This window comes from Nomascus leucogenys, chromosome X (genome assembly GCF_006542625.1).
Source record: "Nomascus leucogenys isolate Asia chromosome X, Asia_NLE_v1, whole genome shotgun sequence".
Lineage (NCBI taxonomy): Eukaryota > Metazoa > Chordata > Mammalia > Primates > Hylobatidae > Nomascus > Nomascus leucogenys.
This window is the reverse complement of record NC_044406.1, coordinates 63,093,760-63,107,631: the sequence shown is the minus strand read 5'-3', so window position 1 is coordinate 63,107,631 and position 13,872 is coordinate 63,093,760. Positions and strand designations below refer to the sequence as shown.

General features: G+C 48.7%; 1 protein-coding gene across 1 annotated transcript in view; it reads right to left on the bottom strand.

The window, feature by feature from the left end:
* Positions 1-12,777: 12,777 nt before the first annotated feature.
* The window catches only part of GJB1 (gap junction protein beta 1), a 2,024-nt gene continuing 929 nt past the window's right edge, over positions 12,778-13,872 (bottom strand). Inside the window, exon 2 of the mRNA XM_030807421.1 lies at positions 12,778-13,872. This exon is cut by the window's right edge and continues 429 nt beyond it. Within this exon, the coding sequence (XP_030663281.1) occupies positions 13,434-13,872 (439 nt within the window). The 3' untranslated portion in view covers positions 12,778-13,433.

The window sequence follows — 13,872 nt, the reverse complement described above, 5'->3', positions numbered from 1 at the left end:
TCTCCTGCCTCAGCCTCCTGAGTAGCTGTGACTACAGGCACGCACCACCATGCCCAGCTAATTTTTGTATTTTTAGTAGAGACGGGGTTTCACCATGTTGGCCAGGATGGTCTTGATCTCTTGACCTCGTGATCTGCCCACCTCGGCCTCCCAAAGTGGTGGGATTACAGGCATGAGCCACCATACCCAGCCAAGTTTTTTTTTTTTTTTTTTAGGTGTGTGTGTGTGTGTGTTCTGTCAGGGATAGGAGAAGGTTGCTAATAAGTTGAGATTTTTATCACATTGGTTTCGAGACTCCATTGAAACACCCTTGTGGTGCACCATGCAACATGGCACAGCAGAGAGAACACCCAGACTTGAGTTTTTCTAATCATAGGTCTGCCATAAAATCTTGGGCAAGACAAGCTTTTCGAGCCTCACCTAAAACATGAGTTCATATTCTGCCCTGACTTTCTCACAGAAATGTTGAGAAGGTCAGATGAGACAACGGACCCAAAAGAGCAAATATTGATGCTACATGTTACCGTATGTACTAGGCAGTTGGAAATTCAAGTCTGAGGCTTAGGAGAGAGATGAGGTGTTAATTTAGAAGTCATCTGCAGAGCTTCTCGCTGAAGCTCTGGGAGTACACAAGGTCACTTGGGAACATAGAGTGAAGACAGAAGAGGACAAAAAACCCAAACACAGTACTTTGGAGAATGTCTCCAGTTAACCAGAGAAAGGCACTGAGAGGGAGAGACCAGAGAAGCAGGAGGAGCCCCAAATCTGACAGACGCCAAAGACATAACCACCTGATAAAAAACTGTCCTTACAGTCCAGGCCAGGATGAAGTCTTAAATTGACCTTCTCCTTCTCCCATTCACAATGCGAAAAGGGTGCCAAACTATCCGCTTCCTCTTACCTTCTTCCCTTGTTGAAACAGAGAAGGGCCTGATGTCATTTGTTCAACTAGATATCTACTCTGTTCTGAGCCTCATGTTACTACGAATACAAACATGAATAAGAACCTGGGGTCGGCTGGCGCAGTGGCTCATGCCTGTAATCCCAGCACTTTGGGAGGCCAAGGTGGGTGGATCATTTGAGGTCAGGAGTTCAAGACCAGCCTGGTCAACATGGTGAAACCCCGCCTCTACTAAAAATACAAAAATTAGCTGGGCATGGTGGCTGGCCCCTGTAGTCCCAGCTACTCCGGAGGCTGAGGCAGGGGAATCGCTTGAACCCGTGAGGCAGAGGTTACAGTGAGTTGAGATCGCACCACTGCACTCCAGCCTGGGTGACAGAGTGAGACTCTGTCTCCAAAACAAACAAACAAAAACAACAACAACAACAACAAAAACCTGGGTTCTACTCTTGAGAAGTTCCTAGTCTGATAGGGAAGACCAGGGCTGGGACTGGGTGAGGCAACTGAGGCACCTAGGGTGAAAAATGTAAGGGCACTTGTTCTCGGGGTTACATACGTACAGGGTTGGCATTTGTATGACCCCGAGAGGGAGTGCCTCCTTACATTTGCATTCTAGGTACCTCAACTGCCTTACTCCAGTCCTGACCCTGGGAAAGACTCTCATGTCAATAAAATAGCCAAGGTAGAATGTAATTGTTTCTCACTCTCTCCCAGGAAATCAAGAAAGGTTAGAGGTGGCTGGGTGCAGTGGCTCATGCCTGTAATTGAGACCAGCCTGGCCAACAAGGTGAAACTCTTCTCTACTAAAAATACAAAAATTAGCTGGACGTGGTGGGCATCTGTAATCTCAGCTACTTGGGAGGCTGAGGCAGGAGAATCACTTGAACCTGGGAGGTGGAGGTTGCCACTCACTCCAGCCTGGGCGACAGAATGTGACTCCATCGAAAAAAAAAAAAAAGGCTGGGCACAGTGGCTCATGCCTGTAATCCCGACACTTTGGGAGGCTGAGGCAGGCAGATACGAGATCAGGAGTTCGAGACCAGCCTGGCCAAAATAGTGAAACCCCGTCTCTACTAAAAATACAAAAAATTAGCCAGGCGTGCTGGCGGGCACCTGTAATCCCAGCTACTTGGGAGGCTGAGGCAGTAGAATCACTTGAGCCTGGGAGGCAGAAGTGTCAGTGAGCCTAGATCGCGCCATTGCACTCCAGCCTGGGTGACAGTGTGAAACTCTGTTTCAAAAAGAAAGAAAGAAAAGAAGGAAGGAAGGAAGAAAAGAAAGAAAAGAAAAGAAAAGAAAAGAGAGAAAGAAAGAAAGAAAGGAAGGAAGGAAGGAAAAGAGAAGAGAAAGAAGGGAGAGAGGCAGGGAGGAAGGGAGAGAGAGAGAAAAGGAAGGAAGGAAGGATGGAAGGAAGAAAAGAAAGAAAAAGAAAGAAAAAGATAGATTACAGAGGTGACATGGGAGCTGGGGTTTCGTGAAGAGTGGGCAATAGCTTGTCAGGCAGAGTAGAGGTGCAGGGATCAGTGTGAACAAAGGCATGGAGGCATAACACAGCATCGGGTGTATGCAGGAAAGGGTGGCTGGGCTGCAAAGAAGGTGGAGAGGATGTAGTGGAAAGGCTGAGGGTGGTGGGAGGTGTTGCTGGGAAAATAAATAGAGGTCAGGTTGTGAAAGGCATTGAATGCTATGCCATGCCACACCCTGCTAGAGTGACCAACCATCTCAGTTTGCCCAGGACTTCCCCAGTTTCAGCAATGAAAGTTCAGCATCCTGGCCGGGCGTGGTGGCTCACACCTGTGATCCCAGCACTTTGGGAGGCCGAGGTGGGCGGATCACAAGGTCAGGAGATCGAGACCATCCTGGCTAACACGGTGAAACCCCGTCTCTATTAAAAAAAAAATAGAAAAATTAGCCGGGCGTGGTGGCAGGCGCCTGTAGTCCCAGCTACTCAGGAGGCTGAGGCAGGAGAATGGCGTGAACCCGGGAGGTGGAGATTGCAGTTATCCGAGATCGTGCCACTGCACTCCAGCCTGGGTGACAGAGCCAGATTCCATCTCAAAGAAGAAGAAAGAAAGAAAGAAAGAAAGAAAGAAAGAAAGAAAGAAAGAAAGAAAGAAAGAAAGAAAGAAAGAAAAGAAAAGAAAAGAAGGAAGGAAGGAAGGAAGGGAAAGAAAGAAAGAAAGGAAAGAAAGAAAGAAAGAAAAAAGAAAAAAAGGAAAGAAAGAAAGGAAGGGAAAGAAAGAAAGGAAGGGAAAGAAAGAAAGAAAGGAAAGAAAGAAAGAAGGAAAGGAAGGGAAAGAAAGAAAGGAAAGAAAGAAAGAAAGAAAGGAAGAAAGAAAGAGAAAGAAAAAGAAAGAAAGTTCAGCATCCTGAGAATCCCTCAGTCCTGGCAAGCTGGGATGGCCATACTTTATCCTAGTCTGTCTTCCTGTTATACTTTCTCCTAGAAGCAGTGGAAAGCCATGAAAGGACTTTCACTAAGAATTGGCGGGGTATGCTTCATGTTTTAAGGTGACTCTAGTATGTCTGGGGGAAATGTAGAACTGGGTGCTGAAGAAACTCGAGGGGCCAGTTACAGGGAGGAAGTATGGTATAGAAATGGTTAGTGCTGGCAGGGTGCGGTGGCTTGCACCTGTAATCCCAGAACTTTGGGAGGCTGAGGCGGGTGGATCACCTGAGGTCAGGAGTTCAAGACCAGCCTGGCCAACATGGTGAAACCCTGTCTCTACTAAAAAATAAATAAAAAAAAAAATTAATCGGGTGTGGTGGCAAGCACCTGTAATCCCAGCTCCTCGGGAGGCTGAGGCAGGAGAATCGCTTGAACCTGGGAGGTGGAGGTTGCAGTGAACAGAGATCACGCCAATGCACTCCAGCCTGAGCGACAGAGTGAGACTCCATCTCAAGAAAGAAAGAAAGAAAGAAAGAAAGAAAGAAAGAAAGAAAGAAAGAAAGAAGAAATGGTTAGTGCTTTGCCTTTGGCATCCACCAGATGTGAATTCCAGTTCCCCAGCTCAGCCCTTTCTTTCCTGTGTGACCAAGGCAAGTTACTTAATCTACTTGAGCCTTGGTTTCCTCATCTGTAAAATGGGAACAAGACGGAGCTTGCCTCAGTGATAGTGAGGATTAAAGGAGGTAATGTTTAGCACAGTGCCTGGCATGGAGCAAGTGTTTTAATCCAAGTTCACTCTCGTCCACATTATCAGTTAGATTCTGGCAAGGCCTGAAGGAAAGCAGCAGTGACCATGGGGATGCTGAGGAGAAAAGGGATTTGAGAAAGATTTGAGAAGCAGAATCACCAGAACTTGTTTGTCTGTTAATTGATTATATTTTAGTGTGAATGAGTTCTTCCAGGTATCTGCATTTCAAGACAATTATCTCTAACTGAGGAATGAAAGGCTTTGTCCTTTGAAGAAAGCTGGAGCAGAAACAGAAAGGGGTTAGGGGAGACTGTGGGAAAATAAAGTGTGTTTGGGACCCCTAAGGTGAAGGGAGAGAAAGGGTGACAGTTTCAACAGCTTATCTTGACTTAGGCCAAAGGAGGTTAAGGGGTTCTGAGTAACAGTCTCTCCACATCTTCCCTGCACTCCCCAAGTTGCCTCCCTTCCCAGGGATGGACAATATCTGGATCCTGCTCCAGGTAGACATCCTGGGAAGGGCCCTCTCCCCACAAAACTGCCCTTCCCTGCCTGAGTGCAGGGCAGCCCCTTCCTCAACTTTCACCATTTTTCTCTCTTAACCTTAGGGATCCTGTACAAACATGTTGTTTTCCAGCACATTAGTACTTAGGGATATTTTCATATCATACTGAGCTCCCCACCCCCACCCCACCCCACATATCCTGAAACACTTCCTAAAGCAGCATAGAGTGGTTACTTTGGCTTTTCGTTTGTTTGTTTTTGTGTTTGCTTTTTTTTGAGAGGGAGTCTCTGTCACCCAGGCTGGAGTGCAGTGGCGCGATCTCGGCTCACTGCAACCTCCGCCTCCCAGGTTCAAGCGATTCTTCTGTCTCAGCCTCCCGAGTAGCTGGGATTACAGGCGTGTGCCATCACACCTGGCTAATTGTTATATTTTTCATAGGGATGGGGTTTTGCCATGTTGGCCAGGCTGGTCTGGAACTCCTGCCCTCAAGCGATCCACCCCCCTCGGCCTCCCAAAGTGTGGGGATAACAGGCGTGAGCCACTGTGCCCAGCCAGAGTGGTTACTTTGGAATAGAGGAAACAGCGCAGGTTTTGGATTAGAATGGGACTAGGTTTTAATTCTAGCTCTGCAGTGCAACCTTTGGACATATTACTTAACTTCTCTGAGTCTCCATTTCCTCATCTACAAGTATGGGGATAACAATAGCTACCTTGCCAGTACTGAGATTACACATGTCAGTGCTTAATTTAGCACCAAATCTGGCACATATTAGGTGCTCCATAGTATGGTGCGCCTGGCCCACCTAAGTCATTTCTAAGTCTGGTAATAAAGTTTCAGACCATATTATGATTGGGACACATCCTTTTCATTAAAACTACATTAAGAGTTAAGGCACTTGGCAGAGCGCGGTGGCTCACGCCTGTAATCCCAGCACTTTGGGAGGCCAAGGCAGGCGGATTACCTGAGGTCAGGAGTTGGAGACCAGCCTGGCCAACGTGGTGAAACCCCATCTCTACAAAAAAATACAAAAATTAGCCAGGTGTGGTGGGACACGCCTGTAATCCCAGCTATTCAGGAGGTTGAGGCAGGAGAATCACTTGAAACCGGGAGGTGGAGGTTGCAGTGAGCCAAGATCATGTCATTGCACTCCAGCCTGAGCGACAGAGCAAGACTCCATCTCAAAAAAAAAAAAAAAAGGCACTCCCCTCACAGCCGTCCTCCCACATACCTGTGAATGTGGTCATATGTATCAATACAATGATACATCATATGCATGCAAACATACAGACTTGCTTGCTTAAGCACACGCACATGACAATGGACAGTTAGACAGTCAAGAAAACATGTTAGGCCAGGCACAGTGGCTCACGCCTATAATCCCAGCACTTTGGGAGGCTGATGAGGGAGGATCACTGGAGCTAGGAGTTTGGGGTTGCAGTGAGCTATGATGGCACCACTGCACTACAGCCTGGGCAACAGAATGAGACCCTGTCCAAAAAAAAAAAGCAAGCATGTTAATTAGGTGAGACAGAGTTTAACTCAGTGTTTGAGAGAATTGGTGAATAGCTGGAGAAACAGCAAAGATGGCGAGATGAAATAATAACAGCACACCCTTGTGTAGGGCTGACTATCGACCATATATAAAGCACTTGTTTGAAGTGCTTTATATATAATGGACACATTTAATCCTCACTACAGCCCTGTGACACAAGTACTCATGCTTTACAGATGAGGAAACTAAGGCCTAGAGTGGCCAACTAACATAGTCAAACTCACACAGGTAGGAAGTAAACAATGCTTTTTTTTTTTTTTTTTTGAGACAGAGTTTCACTCTTGTTACCCAGGCTGGAATGCAATGGTGCGATCTGGGCTCACAGCAACCTCCGCCTCCCGGGCTCAAGCTATTCTCCTGCCTCAGCCTTCCTGAGTAGCTGGGATTACAGGCATGCGCCACCATGCCTGGCTGATTTTGTATTTTTAGTAGAGACAGGGTTTCTCCATGTTGGTCAGGCTGGTCTCGAACTCCCGACCTCAGGCGATCTGACCACCTCAGCCTCCCAAAGTGCTGGGATTACAGGTGTGAGCCACTGCACCTGGCCAACAATGCTCTTAATCACTATGTGACACTGACTTTTCACAGGGGCTTCAGTTGTAGTGAAAAAAATGGAGAAGTGTTGGTCACCATCCTGTGTAAATTACCCTTTCTCCTTGAAGTCCACTTTCAAATAATTCTGGTCTTTCTTCCATAGTTCACTGTCAACTTTAACACATCTGTTTGTACAAAGGTCTGCCCTGATCTGGATCTCCTGAAGACCTCTACAGTATGTCCATGATCATGAGTACAGAATTGCCTGTTAGTCTAGTAGGGGCTTAACTTTTATGTCAGAAGGGCTTCTACACGTGATACTGGAGTCCAGACTCCTGTGCAAACCTGCATGCATTTCTATGAGACTTTTAACTGACCAGCCCCGACCTGCTTTGCCAGTCTCACCTCCTACTGCAACCACCCCACTCCCCATCCCATGCGTTTTCTGCTGTAGTCACAGTGAACACACTCTACTCTCTCACGACTCTGAACCTTTGCACATGCATATGTCTTCTTCCCTGCTGCCCTGAATCCCACAGGCTACTAAGCATCTACTATGTGTTAAGCTTATGCAAGTGATTACCACACAATAGTTTCTTTCTTTTCCTCCCTCCCTTCCCCCTTCCCCTTCCCCTTCCCCTTCCCCTTCTCCTTCCTTCCTTCCTTCCTTCCTTCCTTCCTTCCTTCCTTCCTTCCTTCCTTCCTTCCTTTCTTCTTTCTTTCTTTCTTTCTTTCTTTCTTTCTTTCTTTCTTTCTTTCTTTCATTCTTTCTTTCTTTCTTTCTGATGGAGTCTTGCTCTGTCAGCCAGGCTGGAGCACAATAGCATGATCTCAGCTCACTGCAACCTCCGCCTCCTGGGTTCAAGCAATTCTCCTGCTTCAGCCTCCCAAGTAGCTGGGATGACAGGCGCGTGCCACCAGGCCAAGCTGATTTTTCTATTTTTAGTAGAGACAGGGTTTCGCCATGTTGGCCAGGCTGGTCTCCAATTCCTGGCCTCAAGAGATCCACCTGCCTAGGCCTCCCAAAGTGCTGGGATTACAGAAGGAGCCACCACGCCTGGCCTCTTTCTTTTTTTAAGACACAGATTTTATGAGCTAATCTTTCCTTCCTTCCTTCCTTCCTTCCTTCCTTCCTTCCTTCCTCCTCCCTCCCTCCCTCCCTCCTTCCTTCCTTCCTTCGTTTTTTTCAGAGTCTCACTCTGTTACCCAGGCTGGAGTACAGTGGCACAATCTCGGCTTACTGCAGCCTCCGCCTCCCAGGTTCAACTGATTCTCCTGCCTAAGCCTCCTGAGTAGCTGGGACTACAGGCGCCCACCACCACGCCTGCCTAATTTTTGTATTTTTAATAGAGACAGGGTTTTGCCATATTGACCAGGCTGGTCTTGAACTCCTGGCCTCAACAGATCCGCCTGCCTCAGCCTCCCAAAGTGCTGGGATTACAGGCGTGAGCCACTGTGCCTGGCCTGTGTGCTTTTCTTTTGTGTGTGTGTGTGTGGTGGTGGTGGTATTTTTTAGAGATGGGGTCTCACTGTGTAGTCCAGGCTGGTCTCCAAGCAATCCTCCCACATCATCTTCTCAAGCAGCTAGGATTACAGGTGCGAGTCACCGCACCTGGCACCATATAATGTGATAAGCACTCTTATCACATACACCACAGTCATATTGTGGGAATTCAGAGTGGAGGGGAAGACTCGTTCTCTCCGAGGGACTTGATCAGCGGGGAGAGAGGAGTTGATGGCTTCACAGAGGAAACAATGTTTGAGGTGAGTTTTGAATGATTAGGAGTTTTCCAGTCAAAGGAGGGAAAGGAAACCTCAAATTACCTTTGGGTCTTCCACACCCCACAACTCAGACTTGAAGTCCTGTTGTAGGTTCTACATCCAAAATGCCTCTCACACCTGCCTCCTCTTCATATTCCTCTGCCACTGTCCTAGTCCTACAGGCGCTACTTGGGCTATTGCAACAGCTCCATAACTGGTCTTTTCTTTTAGAGACAGGGTCTCACTATGTTGACCAGACTGGTCTCAAAGTCTTGGGTTCAAGGAATCCTTCCACCTCAGCCTCCCAAGTAGGTGGGACCACAGGTGTGCCACTGCACCTGGCAGTACCTGGTCAATCTGTCTCAGTCTTCAATCCCCAATCCAGTCTCCATGCAGCTGCTGGCTGACCTTCCAAACACACAAGTTTGAAGGTGTCGCCCCATCATACCTTTTTTTTTTTTTGAGACAGAGTCACTCTGTCACCCAGGCTGGAGTGCAGTGGCATGATCTCGGCTCACTGCAACCTCTGCCTTCCAGGTTCAAGTGATTCTCGTGCTTCAGCCTCCCAAGTAGCTGAGATTACAGGTGCCCGCCACCACACGGGGCTAATTTTTGTATTTTTGGTAGAGACGGGGTTTCACCATGTTGGCCAGGCAGGTCTCCAACTCCGGACCTCAAGTGATCCACCTGCCTTGGCCTCCCAAAGTGCTGGGATTACAGGCATGAGCCACCGTGCCCGGATTTTTTTTTTTTTTTTTTTTTTTTTTGTGATAGAGTCTCACTCACTCTGTCACCCAGGCTGGAGTGCAGTGGCGCGATCTCGGCTCACTGCAACCTCCACCTCCCAGATTCAAGCAATTCTCCCACCTCAGCCTCCTGAGTAGCTGGGACTATGGGCATGTGCCACCATGCCTGGCTAATTTTTGTATTTTTAGCAGAGACAGGGTTTCACCATGTTGGCCAGGGATGGTCTCAAACTCCTGGCTTCAAGTGATCTGCCTGCTTTGGCTTCCCAAATTGCTGGGATTACGGGCATGAGCCACTGTGCCCAGCCAACTCCTGTCATATCTGTAGGGTATTTTTTTGTCTGTTTTATTTGCCCCTTGCTGGAATGTCCCAATCCATTTTCCATTTGACCGTGTACATTTTCCCTGGCGTACTCCAGGAATCAACAGGAGCTTAGCTTGGTATGATCGCGTAGCCCCTTCTGCACCATAGGCCAGGTCTGGCATTTAAGTACTGTGGAATCAGTAAATGGAGCAAGCATTCCCCTCTAGCCCCCACTGTGTGCACCCAGGCTATCTGATTGAACATCTGAACCAGTTTGTGGTTGCCATGCCAATTCTCTATGGATACCGCAGCTTGCTTTCAAATCCCAACTCAGCTGGCTGGAGGCCTTGATTACTCTCCTAGTTCATCTGCCTCTGTTCCTTTGCCCCCCAGCTCCTGGCATCTCTGTGCATAGACACCTCTGAAAGATCATAGACATTCCTAAAAGGACCAGTTCCATGAGATACAGCATGCAAGAGCTTCCTGTTACTAGGCCTTTTCTGCCCCCTGATCAGACCCCTTGAATATTGACCCTTAAATGAATCATGCTCAGGTTTGCAACCTCTCTTGGACTTTGCTGTTTGGACTGGTGTCCACTCCCTGGGGGAGCCAACACTATTATTGCCAAATTGTTTTAACTAGCTTCAGCCTACCTGAACCAGCCTCACTCCTTTCTGGCTCATTTAGAATTCGAGCATGTCGTAAGGCCGTGGTCTCAGTGCTTGTGATACTATCTTACCTTGCTTTACCGTTAGCTCATAACCAGCTTTTGGACACATCTTGTCTGATTCTCACAAAAGTTCTGTGAAAGAGGTAGAGAGGTTATTATTAACTCTCTATTGGAGATGAGGAAACAGACCTGGAGAGGGTAAATATCACGTGTCCAAGGGGACAGAGCTCATCAGTGGAGAACGAGGTCTCCTAGTTCCAATGTCCTCTTCATAACCCAGGTCACTCAGCACATTGAATTTCTACTGTGTGGCAGAGAGCATGCCTCATTTGCCTCTGTGTCTCCTCTTATACTCTTGTGACAGAGCCTGATTTGAAAAGTCAGTCTTGGAGTCAGTCTAACTCTGCCTCCTACCTCCCTGAGACATTGTGTCCACCAGCTCCCCTCAAGGTTCCTTGGACCTGTTCCTACCTGGTTCATGGGACCCAGGAATCCTGTGTCCCCCACTTGGGCTGTAACACCCAGCCTGATAGCTTTATTGTCCCACCACTGCCCCCTGGAAAGGAAAGCCTTGATCTAGAGTTAGAGCCTCTTTCCAAGGGGGATTGGTAGAATCTTTGAAGAGAAACTACATTTCTGATGTGATGGTGGGGGTTAGCATTTCTCAATGTGGAGAGGGCATGAGGTTCCCTGCTTCCGACCAGGACCAGGATGGAATTTTAAAAAGAAAATCTTTCTCCTGATGGCATGTTGTATGGAGAGGGGATGTGTTTGTTGTATTGTTGTGGGTGAAAAGGAAGGATTTCGATAAGAAAAGGAATCTCTGTCACTGTGAGGGGGTGGGGACCTCTCCTCTGATGGAACATAATGTCAGTTTCTAAGGGGAAAGGAAATTTCTTGTAGGAAAGGAATGTTCCTCTTTTAAGGGAGAGGAAGCTCTCTCTCAGGGATTACTAAGTGTGGTGGGAAGGAATACTTACTCTCTCCTTTCTTTCTTTCAATTTTTTAAAAATAGAGATAGGGTCTTGCTATGCTGTCCAGGCTAGTCTTGAACTCCTGGCCTCATGCAATCCTCTTGCTTCGGCCTCTAAAGGTCTCCTCTCCTTCCCTCCTTCCCTCCCTCTTTCCCTCCCTCCCTCCCTCCCTCCCTTCCTTCCTTCCTTCCTTCCTTCCTTCCTTCCTTCTTTCCTTCCTTCCCTCCCTCCCTCCCTCCTTCCTTCCTTTCTTTCTTCTTTCTTGACAAGGTCTCAGTCTCTGACCCGGGCTGGAGTGCAGTGGCATGATCACGGCTGACTGCAGCCTCAACCTCCTCCTGGGCTCAAGTTATCCTCCCACATCAGCCTCCGAAATAGCTTAGGACTACAGGCACATGCCACCACACCTGACTAATTTTTTTATTTTTATTTTTTTTTGTAGCGATGGGGTCTCTCTGTGTTGCTCAGACTGGTTTCAAACTCATGGGCTCAAGTGATTCTCTCCCCTTGGCCTTCCAAAGTGCTGGGACTACAGGCATGAGCCACCACATCCAGCCTTCCTTTTTTTTTTCCAAAGGAGAAATCTCAAATAAAGAAAACTTCCATGCTTTCTCTCCAAAGACGAAAACCTGTTTCAAGGGAGAACAATTCATATGAGATTGTGTCTGATTTTCTCTCCCTTTCTGATATCCAGCACTTCCTTCATGGAGTCCACGTACTCTGAGAGGGAGTGGCAAATAATTTCTCCTGTTCGGAGGTAAGGAAGCTGAGGAGGCAAACTTGCCATGGGGGAAACTTTTACTCTGAGAGGCTATTTGTGGGGGCAGTGACTCTGAGGAAACCCCTGTGAGGCTGGGGGAAGATAATGCACTGTTACTTGGGGAAGTCTTTCAGGAATCCCAGAAGCACAGAGTGTTGAAGGGAGCTGAGAGATGTGCTGGGCCAGTTCTCGTTTGCTCATAAGGAAGCTGAGGCTCGGGGAAGGGAATGCCCTGCTGCTAAGTGACAGCACCAGGACTCCAGCGCAGCTTTTCCAAGTCTCAGCCTGGGGCTTTTCCTACCACAGCTGACAGGGGAGGGTGGTGCTGGTGAAGAAACTGCTGCTGTGAAATGTTTGACCTGTGTGGAGGCATCTCTGGAGTGGGAAGCATTGATTCCTGAGAGAAGGAAACTGGGAAAGAGGACGGAATTAGGGACTATGTCCCGCGGAAAGGGGTCAGGGTCATTGTGCAACCCAACAGGTGGACTGTGGGACATCAGCTTGTAGGGGTTGCTGAGTTTGGAGGGAGTAAGGAGATAGGTCTCCAGATGTGTGGGGGAGGGGCTCTCACCGAGGTACCCAGGGAATTGTGCCACTCTCTGGGGCATGAGAAATTTCCCAATCATTTCTTGTCTCTTCGGAGGGAGTTGTCATTTTTAATCTTTTCAAAATCAGAGGAAGGAGGTATGTAAATTAAACCCCAATAAAGCTGTTATTAGACAATGAAAAAGACAAGAACCACAACAACAAAAACAACAGGGCGGAATGGCTCGGGGCTGGCTCTGTGGCCCAGAAGTGCAGTGGTTCCTCATTTGCAGCTTCAGCTACTCAAGTAACTACTTCTTTTGCCCTGTTCCTTTCTTAATCGGTAAAAAACCAAGGCCAGCTCATCCTGGGGGAGGTCAGAGGTTGCAGGAGAAAGAACTTGACAAACACACAAGCCACCTCTTCATTTACTGTAAAATCCTGTTTAATGTGTAACATTTCAGGCAGAGAGAGGCCTTGGGGACTAGAGGCAGAGGTGGCCTTGACCAACCCCTGCTTCAACTTATCTGCCTGCTTCTCTCTCCCTAACTCCCTCACCCCAGACACCTCCTCCTTTTCCTTGTGGCCAGCAAGCACTATTCCTCCTTTACTAGTGCTCGCCACCCTCCCTTCTCCACCCACATGTCCACAGCACCCCTGCCCTCTGCTCCTCTTACCCACATCCCTCCCCACTGATGTGACTCCAGAAACAGGGTATCTGACAGCACAGGGTTAAGATTAGTTTCATAATTGGAGACGCTGTCAGAGCATCCCATCTCTTGTCCCCAGTGGCCCCAGAGAGAGGGAGAGGCAAGAGGGAAGGGTGCAGGCAACAAGGGCAGCCCACACTCCCAGTAACCTTGAGCACTGGCATAGGTGGCCTCTAGCTCCCCACCCCTCCAGCTCCTCAAAAGGAAGGCCCCGGGAGGAAGGGAAGTAGCCAGGGAAGGAAGGTTTTGATCGAGTAATCCCCAGCAGGCAGAGGCCTGTGCACCGGCAGGGGAGAAGGAGGGGCTCGCCCAGGGCAGGGTCGGGGGCGGGATGGGAGGTTGCCTGGTATGTGGCATCAGCAGGCCGAGCAGCGGTCGCTCTTTTCAGCCAGCCCGGCCCCGGTGCCAGGGCTGCGGCGCAGTATGTCTTTCAGGGAGCCATCCTGCTCACTCAGCAGCTTGTTGATCTCATTCTGCTTGTATTCAGGTGAGAGGCGGTGGCCGAAGCCCGAGCCCTTGCGGGAGGGTGGATTGGAGCGGCGCTGGGCTCGGCGGGCACAGGCCCGGATGATGAGGTACACCACCTCGGCCACATTGAGGATGATGCAGATGCCGGAGGCGGCTAGCATGAAGACGGTGAAGACGGTTTTCTCGGTGGGGCGGGACACGAAGCAGTCCACTGTGTTGGGGCAGGGGTAGACGTCGCACTTGACCAGCCGCACCATGGCATAGCCAGGGTAGAGCAAATAAAAGACATACATGAAGACGGCCTCGAACAACAGCCGGAACACCACG